General features: G+C 60.4%; 1 protein-coding gene across 2 annotated transcripts in view; it reads right to left on the bottom strand.

Annotated features, from left to right (window-relative positions):
• Positions 1-407: 407 nt before the first annotated feature.
• WIZ (WIZ zinc finger) overlaps positions 408-14,078 on the bottom strand; it is a 51,513-nt gene continuing 37,842 nt past the window's right edge. For both annotated transcript variants that reach the window (XM_068421761.1, XM_068421762.1), the window contains exons 5-11: positions 9,990-10,154; positions 6,896-7,396; positions 3,831-4,367; positions 3,054-3,584; positions 2,268-2,705; positions 1,808-2,003; positions 408-1,669 (exon numbers count right to left, since the gene is read on the bottom strand). In XM_068421761.1, the coding sequence (XP_068277862.1) occupies positions 1,507-1,669; positions 1,808-2,003; positions 2,268-2,705; positions 3,054-3,584; positions 3,831-4,367; positions 6,896-7,396; positions 9,990-10,154 (2,531 nt within the window). In that variant the 3' untranslated portion in view covers positions 408-1,506. The remainder of the gene's footprint in view (positions 1,670-1,807; positions 2,004-2,267; positions 2,706-3,053; positions 3,585-3,830; positions 4,368-6,895; positions 7,397-9,989; positions 10,155-14,078) is intronic.

Here is a 14,078-nt window from a genome sequence, read left to right as displayed (position 1 = left end):
GTCCCCATATCCCAGGACATGGCCACATCCTGACCCCAGTGTCCCCCTTTCCCTAGAGGTCAAGGCCAGATCCTGACCCCGCTGTCCCCTTTTCCCTGGGGACACGGCCTCATCCCGACCTCGGTGTCCCCCTTCCTTGGGGTCAAAGCCACAACCTGACCCCACTGTCCCCACATCCCAGGACACAAGGCCACAGCCTGACCCCAGCGTCCCCATTTCCCAGGACCTGGCCTCATCCTGCCACCCCCCCCCCCCCCCACCCCCCCCATTCCTTTCATCCTCCCCAGAGCCCCAAAACCACCCCAATGCCCCCCAAAACGGTGTCCCCACCCTGTCCCCATCCCCATCCCGGGTATCCAGAGATTCCGCTCTCCCCCCAGCTTCATTTCCAGAAGAATTTAATCCATCGTCCCACATTCCCGGGGTACAAGAAATCACCAGAATACGCCCCCCCCCCAAAAAAAAACAAAAGAAAAAGTGGAAATAAAAATTAAAAAAAAAAAAAAAAATTTCTCCGTTAAAATTCCTTCCGAAATTCGGAAGTTTTTTGGGGGGGGAATCTCCCAAATAAAAAGGAATATTCCGGAATTTCTACACAAATCTAGAGTTTAAAAAAAGGGTGATGGAAGCTAAAAGAGGGAAAAAAATAACGAAATAATAAAGCAACGGTGAAAGTGGGGTGGGGGGAAGCTGAACCGAACCCTCCCGGCGCCGCCACGACCCCGATTCTGGATGGGAACGTCTGGAATTTTCCAGCTCCCACCGGAGGATTTTATTGTCTCCGGGGGGTTTACGCCGCCCCGCTGCTCCTCCGCGGTGAAATTACACGGCGGGGAAGCGTAAATGCGGTGGGATTTGTTTTGGTGGCAGAAAAGGGGATTTTGGGCAACATGCAACTCCGGAATGGAGGGAATTCCGATATCTACGCGGAGACTAAAAATTCATGGAAAAAGGAAAAAAAAAAAAACAAAACAAAAAACCAAGCGAATATACATTAACTCGAAGGGTCATATACAAAAATCCACAGCGTTTTTCCCCGAAATTCCCCCCCCGCCACATTCCGGCTTCACCCCGAAACGCCGCCGGGAAAAAGGCGACGACGGTTGTTCTTTGGGTTTAAAAAAAAGCCGAAAAAAAAGCCAAAAAAAGCCGGATTTTGGGAAGAGTGGGATGAGGGAGGGGAGAAAATCCACCCCCCTCCTCCTCCTCCTCCCGCCCTGCGCCGGGATCGGCATCGTTCCCTCCCCGCTGCGGTGCCGGATCCCGGTGGGATCGGCGAGGGATGATCCATGTAGTGCTTGTAGCCGGGATCGTGCCCCCCCCCCCCACTGCCCACCACAGGGACACGGCGGGGGGGACGCTCCGGAGGGGTGAAGGCATCGATCCCCCCCCCTTATCCAAAAAAAATATGGAATTGTGGACGTGGGATGCACAGAGGAGGGGGTGAGGGTGTCGCGGCTCCGTCGCGGTGAGAGGCGGGGCGGGGGGGTGGATTTAAGGCTCCGGTTACTGAGCCTCGGTGAGGGTTGGGGGTTCGGGTGGAGGCGGAGGAGCTTCACCCCGTAAAGGATCCGCTTTGGAGAAATTCATTTCCAGGATGTGTCGTTGGAGGTGTCGTACCCATTCCTCCTGGATGGAGAGGGGGCCTTGGAACTCCACCTCGCAGAACCTACGGAGAACGCGGCGTCGGCTCCGTTATTGCGGGGAGGGGAAAACCCCCCTAGAAAGAGGGATCCGCGCCGCGAAGCCGGGAAAGGACACGGGATGAATCCCCCCCGCCCCAGCCCCGTTTTCCGAGGGGACCCACCTGCATTTGAGGGTGTAAATGTTCCCCACGAACTTCACCAAAGAGGTTTGCGGCGGGCGAGGGACCAAGGAGGGCACCGGCCTGACGCGCGGCGGCGGCGCTTGCCGCGTCTCCTCCAGCTTTTGGTGGAATTCGGTTCCTCCTTCCTCCCGGTGAAGGGGAGCGTCCAGGGATCGCGCTTGTCTCCGTTCGAACTCTGCGAGGGGAGAAATGGAGGCGGGGAGGGGGGGTCAGAGCGGGGTGGGGGGCACCGAGCACAGCACAGCGCGGCCTCTCCGCTCCCTGACGCAGGGAGCAGCTCCCGCTCACCACAGGGAACTGGGGCCCTGCGAGGAGGAGGAGGAGGATGAAGAAAAGGGGGGTGGGTCTCAGCTAAAAACACCCCCCCGGCGCTGCCGGGAACGGGTAGAGGGTTTTTCCCCCGGTGCCGGAGATCCCTTTCGCCCCCTCCCCAACTCACTGTTGATGTTGGAGCGTTGATGTTCCTCCAGCTTCACCAAAGAGAGGGGGGACGTGATCATGGGCCGTTCACCTCCGCTTCCCCCATCCAAGATCTTCCCGGCGTCGCCGTGCGCCAAATCTCCCGTTAAGCCTTTGCCCAGGAGGGTGACGCCGCCGGTTTGAAGGCCGAGAGGCATCCGCCGAGCGCCGCCGTGATCCCGGGCGTGGGCAGAGTTACGGAATTTCTTAGTGAAGGGGCGTCCTCCTTGGATGTAGCTCCGGTAAGCGCCGGCTTTCTGAGGCCGGTGCCGGATCCACTCGCTGAGGGTCTCGATGGGCGAACCGTTCACGCACCACTCGGTGACGCCGAACTGCCGGAGGTGAGCCCGCGCGTGGCTCGCCAAAGCTTTGCGGTTTTCGAAGTAGAGGCCGCACAGCTCGCAACAGGCTTCGCTGGCTGCGGGGGGGGACAGCGGGACACAGCGAGGGGGGAGAGGGTGAAGGCAGGGACGCGGCACGGAGCCCGTTCCCCCCCTTAACGCTCCGCGTGGAGGTAGACCCTCGGTGGGATGGAAATTCCCCGTGTTTTCAGCTCTAAAAGGGGGCCTGGGAGGGGGGAAAGCTCCACAGATCTGAGTTAATTTGGATCAGGGGGACGCCACGACCCCAAATCTCCCTTCCCCTCTCCCTACTCTGCATCCCCAGGAGCCAAAAAACCCTTCCCCGGTGTGAGCTTGGGGGTTCCACGGCGCGACGGACACCTGCACCGCGCTTCCCCCCCCGCCATCTCGCATCCCCTACTTACAGGTGTGCGCCAGCTTGTCGTGCACGGCCTTGGCTTTGAAGGGCAGCTCGGTTTGGATGTAAGCTTTGTGTTTGATTTCGGCGTGAGGACCCAAGCGATCGTCCTGTAACGGTCTTTTGGTCGGTAACGGCGTCAAGAACCCGCCTTGGGGTTTGCTGGTGAGAGGCGACAACGAGATCTCCCGATTCAAGGCGGAACCGCCGGGGTTGGGTTTCCCCGTCCGTCCACCCAAGGGAGGCAGGGCCATGCCCTGTAAGATTTTTCCAGGGGATTTGGGGTCCATCCCTTCGTCCCCAAAAGATTTTGGGGGTTCGATACTGGAGGTGTGAGGTTCTTTCTTGATAACGCAAGGTTTGGATTTCTTCTTGAGGATCTCTCGTAAGGTGTCGATGGGCGAACCGTTGACCGACCACTCGGTCACCCCCATCTGGCGGAGGTGGGAGCGAGCGTGGCTCGACAAACCTTTCCGGTTTTCGAAATATTCGCCGCAAAATTCGCAGCGGATATCTCGGACCGGGTCGGCTCGGGAGGCTGCGGGGAGAGACGTGGGGTCAGGCTGGGGGAGAAGAACCGTGTTTAACCCTCCCTCTCTGCTCCTCCCCGGCCGCAGCGAGGGTTCCCCCAACAAAAGATGCTGTGGGCTCCCCCAGATCATCAAGGAGAACGCTCAGCCCCTCCCCAAGCAAGATGTCCCCCCCCTCTGTGTCCCCGTCCCCAAGGGAGCGCGGTCCCACTTGGCCCCACCGAGGAGCGGGGAACTGGGACCCGTTCACTTACAGAGATTCAAGGGCGACATCTCCTCCCGCGGGGACCAGGCTCGGTCGGAGGGGTGAGGTTCTCCGTGAAGTCCTCCCGACATCATTTCCCGTTTGATTTCTACTCTCAGATGATCTTGTTTGAGTTTTTTCTGCAAGGAGGGAGGAGAAAGGCCTGGAAACATTTTCCGGGCGGTGGGAGGTGGGGACGAGGTAGGAGATTGCCCCATAGGGCTGCCGGTTTGTTGGACCTTCTTGGTGAGGGTTGGGATGTGAAGCTCTCCGGGACCGCGCGGCTCCAAGGATCCCATGCTGCCCAAGAGGGTCTTGGCCATGGCTTTTTGTCCGGGACCGGTAGGATTCGAGGCGTTGCTCCGTGGTTGTGTTCTCCGTTTGAGGATCTCTCGTAAGGTGTCGATGGGGGAGCCGTTGACGTACCACTCGGTCACCCCCATCTGGCGGAGGTGGGAGCGAGCGTGGCTCGACAAACCTTTCCGGTTTTCGAAGTATTCGCCGCAAAATTCGCAGCGGATATCTCGGACCGGCTCCGACCCCGAGGCTGCGGAGAGAGAGAAAGAGAGGAGACATCAGAGCTGCTCAACAGACACAGCCCACGGCGGCAGAGCCGACCCCTGCCCAAAATTAGAAGCAAGATCGAACGTGTCGTGGTACCCCAGGAAAAGGCAATGGCTGCCGGGAGCTCGAGGGCTCCCCGGTGGGGCCGATGGCAGAGCCATGGTCTGGAGAATAAGGCTTATCTGGGGATAAGCCTGGACAGGCTGGAGAGGTGGGACAGTGTGAACCACATGAAGTTCAACAAGGCCAAGTGCAAGGTCCTGCACGTGGGTCGGGGCAATCCCAAGCACAAACACAGGCTGGGTGGAGAATGGGTTGAGAGCAGCCCTGAGGAGAAGGACTTGGGGGTGATGGTCGAGGACTTGGGGGTGATGGTCGAGAAGGACCTGGGGGTGATGGTTGAGAAGGACTTGGGGGTGATGGTTGAGAAGGACCTGGGGGTGATGGTCGAGAAGGACCTGGGGGTGACGGTCGAGAAGGACTTGGGGGTGATGGGTGAGGAGAAGCTCACCATGAGCCGGCAATGTGCGCTCACAGCCCAAAAGCCAACCGTGTCCTGGGCTGCATCCCCAGCAGCGTGGCCAGCAGGGTGAGGGAGGGGATTCTGCCCCTCTGCTCCGCTCTCAGGAGACCCCCCCTGCAGTGCTGCGTCCAGCTCTGGGGCCCCCAACAGCAGAAGGACACGGAGCTGTTGGAGCGAGTCCAGAGGAGGCCACGGAGATGCTCAGAGGGCTGGAGCCCCTCTGCTCTGGAGACAGGCTGAGAGAGCTGGGGCTGTTCAGCCTGGAGAAGAGAAGGCTCCGGGGAGACCTTCTAGCACCTTCCAGTGCCTGAAGGGGCTACAGGAAAGCTGGAGAGGGGCTTCTGACAAGGGCATGGAGTGATGGGACGAGGGGGAACGGTTTTAAACTGCAAGAGGGGAGATTGAGATGAGATCTGAGGAAGAAATTCTTTGCTGTGAGGGTGGTGAGACTCCTGCAACGAGGGAAGGAGCGGATACGGCTCCTTCGCAGGAAACGACCCCGAACACGCCACGATTCCCACCAGGAGGAAGATGGAAGCGCCTGGTGGTGGTGCTCCAGCAGTGGGATGAGCTCGTTGGGCAAGGCCGGTAACGAGGATGAAGAACTAACGAAGCAAAGAAGCCAAACAGCCCTTTGAGCTGGTGAGGAAGATGTTCCCGGGAAGATGCGGCGCTCTGCGAGAAGGCAGCAAGAGCCCAGGAAAAGCATTTTGGTCCCGAAGTGTTGGAATAAGTCACCGACAGAGGTTGGGGACAAAAGAGGGACACGGCAGCGCCAGGGTTGAGATCCCAAGAGCTGCGGCGTGGGAGGGTGCTCCACGTCAGCCAAACCATGGCCCGGAGGAGCCAAGAGAAGTTGGGGAGCGAGATGGGAAGGGCTCGGGGGGCAGAGGGACAGCGGGTTTCCTGAAATCACGGAATCGTCTTGGTTGGGAAGGACCTTTAAGATCATCGAGTCCAACCATAACCCAGCACTGCCCAGGCCACCACTAACCATGTCCCTCAGCACCACATCTACACGGCTTTTAGATACCCCCAGGGATGGGGACTCCACCACTGCCCTGGGCAGCCTGTTCCAACGCTTGACAACCCTTTGGGGGAAGAAATTGTTCCTGATCTCCAGCCTAAACCTCCCCTGGGGCAACTTGAGGCCGTTTCCTCTCATACTTGGGAGAAGAGACCAAGCTCGCTACAACCTCTCAGGTCGTTGTAGAGAGCGAGAAGGTCTCCCCTCAGCCTCCTTTTCTCCACACTGACCCACCCCAGCTCCCTCAGCTGCTCCTCACAAGCTCTCCAGACCCTTCTCCTCGGGCTCCAGACCCTTCACCACCTTCGTTGCCCTTCTCTGGACTCGCTGCAGCACCTCAAGGTCTTTCTTGTCGTGAGGGGCCCAAAACTGACCCCAGCATTCGAGGTGCGGCCTCCCCAGTGCTGAGTCCAGGGGGACGATCCCTGCCCTAGTCCTGCTGGCCACACTAGTGCTGATCCAAGCCAGGATGCTGGTGGCCTTCTTGGCCACCTGGCCACGCTGCTGGCTCATATTCAGCAGCCATCGACCAACACCCCCAGGTCCTTTTCCCCTGGGCAGCTTTTCAGCCGCTCTTCCCCCAGCCTGGAGCGGTGCGTGGGGTCGTTGTGCCCCAAGGGCAGGACCCGACACTTGCTGACCCTCACACAGCGGCCTCAGCCCATCGATCCAGCCTGTCCAGATCCCTCTGCAGAACCTTCCTGCCCTCAAACACATCAACTTGGTGTCAAATCCCAACGGGAACATCTGTTTGTCCAATCAGGAAAGAAAATCCCTTGCAATAGTCGCAACGGAGCAGCACGTATCTCCTGGGCATGGTGGTTACCAAACACCAGCTCCTCCACCGAGCTCTGCGCCCTCCCAGCCGCCGAGGGACGCCCGGCTTGGGAGGAGGAGGACGAGAGAGGCCGGGGATCTCCCCTGCCCTCAGCCAAAATACAGAAAAAAAGCCAAAACTCACTTAAATTGAGGGGTCCTTCCTCATCCACCTGCGGCCACTGCGCTTTCGGGGAGCTCTGCAGAGGGCTCAGCGAGAGCTTGGAGCTCTTCTCCTCGGGGTTTTTTGGAGACGGGGAGCCCGAAAGAGCCGGCAGCACCTTCTTAAGGATGGGGGATCCCGGTTGCGAGAGGTTTTTGGAGAAGCCGGGAGGGGATTTGATGGCTTTATTAACGGGACCGTCCGGCAGGCGATCGGCGGCTTTGCCGAGCGTCAGGAGGGTGGGTCGAGGGGAAGCGACGGCGTCTTTAGGGGAACCGGATTTTTTGCCGAGGGTTGGAGACATGGGGCTGCCGTCGGGTTTGCCTTTTTGTTTCATCAGTTCGTAAAGCAAATCGATGGGAGCCCCGCTGCTCTCCGACTCGGCCACGCCGAGCTGCCGGAGGTGGGAACGAGCGTGGCTGGATAAACCTTTGCGGGTTTCGAAGCAGGCGCCGCACACTTCGCACGTCGTAAGGTTCTGGGCTAAAAAAGAGAAAGAAAAAAACAACAAAAAAAAAAGAGAGATAAAGAAAATCAGGGCACGGTCAGCAGGAGGCACAAGGAGAAGCGTCCGGCCACGTTGTTTCTTCCCTCCGAGGGATTTTTACCACCCCCAACCCTAATTTTGAACGCGAAGATACTTCATGGGACCCTATATTTGACGCAGTCCCACACAACATCCTCGTCTCTAAATTGGAGACACGTGGACTTGGTGGAGGGAGCACTCGGTGGAGAAGGAATCAGCTGGATGGTCGTGCTCAAAGGGTTGTGGTCAACGGCTCGATGGCCAAGTGGGGACCAGTGAGGAGCGGCGTTCCTCAGGGGTTGGGACTGGGACCGGCACTGCTCAACGTCTTTGTCTGCGACACGGTTCTAGAGGTAGGTCAGGGATAAAAGGAAGACGAGGGAAAATGTGGGTCCTCTCCAGACGGAAACAGGAGACCTGGTTACCCGGGATATGGAGAAGGCCGAGGTACTCAACGACTTTTTTGCCTCAGTCTTCACCGGCGAGTGCTCTGGCCTCACCACCCCAGTCGCAGAAGGCAGAGGCAGGGACTGGGAGGATGAAGAGCCACCCGCTGGAGAAGATCAGGTTCAAGACCATCTAAGGAACCTGAAGGTGCACAAGTCCACGGGACCTGATGAGGTGCATCCTGAGGGAACTGGCAGAAGAAGTTGCTAAGCTGCTATCCATCATTTTTGAGAAGTCGTGGCAGTCTGGGGAAGTTCCCACTGACTGGAAAAGGGGAAACACAAACCCCATCTTCAAGAAGGGAAGAAAGGAAGAGCCGGGGAACTACAGGTTGCTCAGTCTCACTGCTGTGCCTGGCAAGATCATGGAGCAGATCCTCTTGGAAACTATGCTGAGGCACACGGAAATCAAGGAGGTGACTGGTGACAGCCAACATGGCTTGACCAAGGGCAAATCATGCCTGAGAAGTTTGGTGGCCTTCTATGATGGGCTTACAGTGCGGGTGGACAGGGGAGGAGCAACTGATGGCATCTACCTGGACTTGTGCAAAGCATTTGACACTATCCTGCATGACATCCTTGTCTCTAAATGGGAGAGACAGGGACCTGATGGATGGACCACTCAGTGGATAAAGAACTGGCTGGATGGTCGCACTCAAAGAGTTGTGGTCAACAGCTCGATGGCCAAGTGGACACCAGTGAGGAGCGGCGTTCCTCAGGGGTTGGGATTGGGACCGGGGCTGTTTAACGTCTTTGTCGGTGACATGGACAGTGGGACTGAGTGCACCCTCAGCAAGTTTGGGATGACACGGAGCTGGGTGGTGCGGTCGCCAAGGTGGAGGGAAGGGATGTCATCCAGAGGGACCTGGACAGGCTGGAGAGCTGGGCCCGTGCGAACCGCGTGAAGTTCAACGAGGCCAAGTGCAAGGTCCTGCACGTGGGTCGGGGCGATCCCAAGCACAAACACAGGCTGGGGGTGACGGCTGAGAAGGACTTGGGGGTGATGGTTGAGGAGAAGCTCACCATGAGCTGGCAACGTGCACTCACAGCCCAAAAGCCAACCGTATCCTGAGCTGCATACCCAGCAGCGTGGCCAGCAGGGCGAGGGAGGGGATTCTGCCCCTCTGCTCCGCCCTTGTGAGACCCCCCTGCAGGGCTGCGTCCAGCTCTGGGGTCATCAGGACAAGAAGGACATGGAGCTGTTGGAGTGGGTCTAGAAGAGGCTGTGACGATGATCCAAGAGCTGGAGCACCTCTGCTAGGAGGACAAGCTGAGAGAGTTGAGGTTCTTCAGCCTGGAGAAGGCTCCAGGGAGACCCTGTGGCCTTTCCGTATAGAAGAAAGATGGAGAAAGACTTTTTGACCAAGACCTAGAGGACAAGGAGCAACGGTTTTACATTGCAAGAGGGGAGATTGAGATGAGATCTGAGGAAGAAATTCTTTGCTGTGAGGGTGGTGAGACACTGGCCCAGGTTGCCCAGAGAAGCTGTGGCTGCCCCCTCCCTGGCAGGGTTCAAGGCCAGGTTGGATGGGGCTTGGAGCAACCTGGGCTGGTGGAAGGTGTCCCTGCCCATGGCAGGGGGTTGGAACAAGATGGTCTTGAAGGTCCCTTCCAGGCCAAACCAGTCTGTGATTCTACGCAGGCAGCAACAAAGCGGGGAAGAGCGAGCAGAGCTGGGGGAGGACGAGGATCGCTGCTCCGGAGCGGAAGGAGGCCGGTCTCCTCGCTCGAGGATGTTTTCCAGAGGGTTTTGGGAAGCTTTGCTCGTGGCTCTGAAGCCCAGCCAGCGAGGGAGAGGGATCTCAAAGCCATCATTTTAGGGCAACGTCGTTAATTAGGAGAGGAAGGACTGAACGAGGTGGTTTAAGGAGGAGAAGGAGCACGCTTCGGTCCCGGCGATCTTTGAAAAGCGACATAAACCAGCGACACTGGAGTACGACACCCCCACGCTCTTAATTAGAGGATTAATTAAGCAAAAGGACTTGAAAATCCTCCTGGATCAGGGTTAAACAAACACCTGCCAAGCTCCCCCCGCTCTCTCCTCGTAGCAAAAACCCGACGCTTGGCTGCGGGAGATGATGAAAAACCGAACACAAACACTCACTTTTGGAATCCTGAGGCTCTGGTTTGCTCCCGGGTGGCTCAGGAGACAGTTTGGTCCCTATCCTGGTGGGGGGTTGATCCAGCTGCCCGGCAGGAAGGCTTTTTTTGGGGAGAGGGGGTGAAGCCACCTCCATGGCCACCAATTCTTCCTCTTCAGGAGCCAGAACTGCCAAGAGAAGGAGAACGTCAGCCCCCGAGGGCGATAACGTGGCCGAGGGAGGTCGGTGCGAGGAGGTGGCTTCGTTAAGCAAAGGTTTAAGCTGCTCCGGAGAGGGTTAAGAGGAAGGATCGGAGAGAACGGGGCTCTGCACGGGGCTGGCGGGTGCTTTGAGAGGGGGACACCCACCCCGGTGGCAGATGACACGCTGCTGGGGTGGCGGTGACCTGCCAGAGGGATTTAGGGGTGGCTTGGGGACAGGGGGAGGATGGTGGCATTTCCCTGCAGGAGACAGTGGCAGCTCCCTGGGGAGGGGGGAGATGGTGGCAGTTCCCTTGTAGGGGACGGTGGCAGCTCGGTGCAGGGGGGGACAGTGGCAGCTCTCTGTGGAGGGTGGACACACATGAAGGTGGCAGCTCCCTGGGGTGAGGACAGGGACATAAAGGTGGCATCTCTCTGCAGTGGGATGGATGGATGATGGCAGCTCCCTGTGGGACATGGGGTGGCAGCTCCCTGTGGGGAAGGGGACACCGATGGTGGCAGATCCCTGCTGGGAGGGGGGACATGAAGGTGGCAGCTCCCTGCTGGGAGGGGACAGGAAAGGTGGCAGCTCCCTGCTGGGAGGGGGGGACATGAAGGTGGCAGCTCCCTGCTGGGAGGGGGGCACGAAGGTGGCAGCTCCCCAGTGGGGAGGAGACAGGGAAGGTGACAGCTCACTGTGGGAAGTGGGGGGACAAACTGTGGCAGCTTCCTGTGGGGAAGGGGACACTATTGGTGTCCCAGCTCCCTGCTGGGAGGGGATGGGGAAGGTGGCAGCTCCCCGCTGGGGAAGGGACAGCCGGTGGCAGCCCCGCCCGGGCCCGGGGGTGGGCTGGGGGCTGCCGGGGGCTGCCCGGGCACCGCTCCCCACCCCGGGGCGGTACCAGGGCGCGGCCCCAATTTGCATATCCCCCTCCCCCCCCGCACCGTCTGTCCCCCCCCGCACCCAGGAGGGCGGGGAAACGCTCCCCCCCCCCATCCCCATCCCCATCCCTGACAGGAACCGGGCGCGGCCCGTTGCGAGCCGGGCCTGGGGTTGGGGGGGAGCCCCGTGAGGGACAAAGCGAGGCCGGGGGACGGACAAAGGAGGGCGGCGGCTTAGCGATAGCGGCCTTCGCTGGGCCTTTCCCCTCTCCCCTTCCCTGTCAGGGCCGGACCCGGAACCAGCGGCGGCCGCGGGTCGGGCCCGTCGTTGCGGCGGGGGGAAGGTGGGGAGTGGGGGGGGGTGTTGGGAGGGGGGGGCGCGGGTGGGCCCAGGGGCGGCGAAACGGGGTGAGCAGAGGGAAAAGCGGGGGCTCACCCGGCTCGGGGGGCGCCTCGGGCTCGGGGTCGCCGTCCCCAGCCCGGTCCCGGTCGCGGGGTCGCGGCGGCGGCGCCGCTTTTGTCACTTTGAGCTGTGAGGAGGTGGAGGCCGCCATCTTGGCTCCGGCACATGCGGGGCGGCCGCCAGGGCGCGGAGCCGAGCGCCGAGCGGAGCGAGCGCCGCCCGCCAGGCCGCGGAGCCGAGAGCCGAGTGAGGTGAACGAGGAGGGGGGGGGGGGGCCCCCGGGGGGCCCCCTCGGTGTGTGCCCCCACGCCCGCACCGGGGAGGAAGGTTGAGCGCCGAGTGATCGGCGGCCTCGGCCGGCAGCGATAGGGAGGAAGGGGGGAGCGCCGAGCGAGCGATCGAGCGGGGCGGGGGGGCAAGGCCCAGGCCTGGGCTACCGGTACCGGGTCAGGCCCTGCCCCAGGACCGACGTGCCCGAGCCCCTGGGGCTCCCCCTCGGCCTCACAGACCTCGCCACCGGGCCTGGATGCCCCCTGGGCCTCAGCTCAGGACCGGGCCTGAACTGGGCCCAGGCCTGGGGTACGGGACAGGGCCCAGCCCCGGGCTTGGGGTACAGGACAAGCCCCTGTACCCGGGCTTGGGGTACCGGGCAAGGCCCCAGGGCCAGGCCCTGCCCCACGACCGATGTGCCCGAGCCTTGAGGGTCCCCACAGGTCCCCCCACAGGGCCTGGCAGCCCCCTGGGCCTCAGCTCAGGCCTGGGCCACGGGACAGGGCCCAGCCCCAAGCTTGGGGTACCAGGCATGGCCCCACAGCCAGGCCCTGCCCCAGGACCGATGTGCCTGAGCCCTTGGGGCTCCCTCCAGGCCCCCCACAGGGTCTGGCTGCCCCCTGGGCCTCAGCTCAGGCCTGGGCCTGGGACTGGGGTAGGGGACAAGGCCCAGGCCTGGGCTCCCAGTACCGGGTAAGGCCCCAGGGCCGGGCCCTGCCCCAGAACCAATGTGCCCAGGCCCTTGGGGCTCCCCTCAAGCCCCTGGAGCTCCCCCCTGGCCCTACAGGTCCCCCATGGGGCCTGGCAGCTCCCTGGGCCTCAGCTCAGGCCCAGGCTTAGGGTACAGGAAAAGGCTCAGGCCTGGGGTCCAGGTGTGGGCTGGGCCCAACCCCAGGGCCAGTGTCCCTCCATGGTCCCCCTCACACCTCTGGCCCAGCCCCACAGCCCCCCCCAGGGCCATGGGGCCCGCCTGCCCCCCAGCCCCTGACTCAACCTCCCCCTCACCTATCGGGGCTCTCCCCATCCCAACACCGCTCGTCCCAGCCCAGCCCCATTACCCAAAGGACAGCACCACCCTGTCAAGCACCACCCAGACACCTACTGACATGGAAAAGGCCACCCAAGGCCACCTCTGTCCCCCCCATCTCTCTGCCTCAGCCCTGGGGTGCTACAGGGAGGGGGTTTCTATTCAAACCACTCCAACAAAAAGCAAAAGCAAAGCAATTTGCTGCCCAGAGGAGGGATATGGGGACACCAAGCCACCTCCTATGGCACTGCCACCCCTCCTCAAAGCAGGGGGGTACAAATAACACCTGAGCATGGATTCAGACCCAAGGGGACAGAGGCAATGGCAGCAAAGTGTCCCCGAAAGCCCCACTCCTAAACAGAGCGACAAGCGCTACCGGAACCACCAGAAAACTCCGGGTTTTCAGCAAGAGCTACTCCAAAGTTACACCAGGTGTTGGGAGAGAGCGAGCCCTGCGAAGGGAGACGCGGCCAGGCGCTGCCTGAGGCGACGAGCAGCAACTACGTGTCCTATCCAGAAAGGGAAACACGGCGTGAGGAGGAGGAGAAGGGAACGCGGTGGGAAAAATATGTAGGAAACCAAAATCTACCCGGATTTGGAACCAAAATCCACCTGGATCACAAAACAATAGTAACAAGTGCAAACCATTGACCTCAGCGGCGAGCGGAGAGGATCGATCCCTACTGGAACCGTCCCCCCATCCCCTCCGGGCACATCAAGGTGATAAACCCAGCACTAACCGAAGGAACTTAGGGGTAAATAAAAGTCACTTACGGAGCCCAAAATAGAAATACAGAAAGACAGAGCGTGTAATCGTTCCCTTGGACGGGTTCTGCTCTGCTCCATCCTCCTCCTCACCTCCTCGGGGAAGGACAAGCAGAGTCTCAACGTGGCCACAAGTGTTTCCTTAAGAGTTTCTGGGCTTATGAGGTGAAAAAGTGCCTTCAAAGGCGACTGATTCGGTCCGTAATGACCCCAGGAAAACGCACGTGTGGCAGCAAACCCACCTGCCCTTCCCAAAGTGCGTAAATAAAACCCAACCGAGAAGAGGCAGCGGGGGAAGAGGAGACAGCCCGCGAGAGCCACGGCTAAAACAAAACCAGACCCACACCAGACACTTCGTTTTTCAGCACGGGGAAGTGTCGGAGGTTCAAATTCCTCCTTCCTTTTGCGTCGCAAGACAGCTGAAAAAAGGGGTGGTAGATGGTTAATCCGGCTTCTGCGAGATTAACCGGCTTCTGCGAGGCTAAAAAAGCCAGGATGGGCCAAATCCTGACATTTTTAGGGAGCTTCCAAGCCTGCAGCAATAACCAGAGGTCCCCAAGGGCTC

Source organism: Nyctibius grandis, chromosome 35 (genome assembly GCF_013368605.1).
Source record: "Nyctibius grandis isolate bNycGra1 chromosome 35, bNycGra1.pri, whole genome shotgun sequence".
Taxonomy (NCBI): Eukaryota; Metazoa; Chordata; class Aves; order Nyctibiiformes; family Nyctibiidae; genus Nyctibius; species Nyctibius grandis.
Note: the sequence above shows the minus strand (reverse complement) of the source record. Positions and strands in the feature narration are given on the sequence as shown.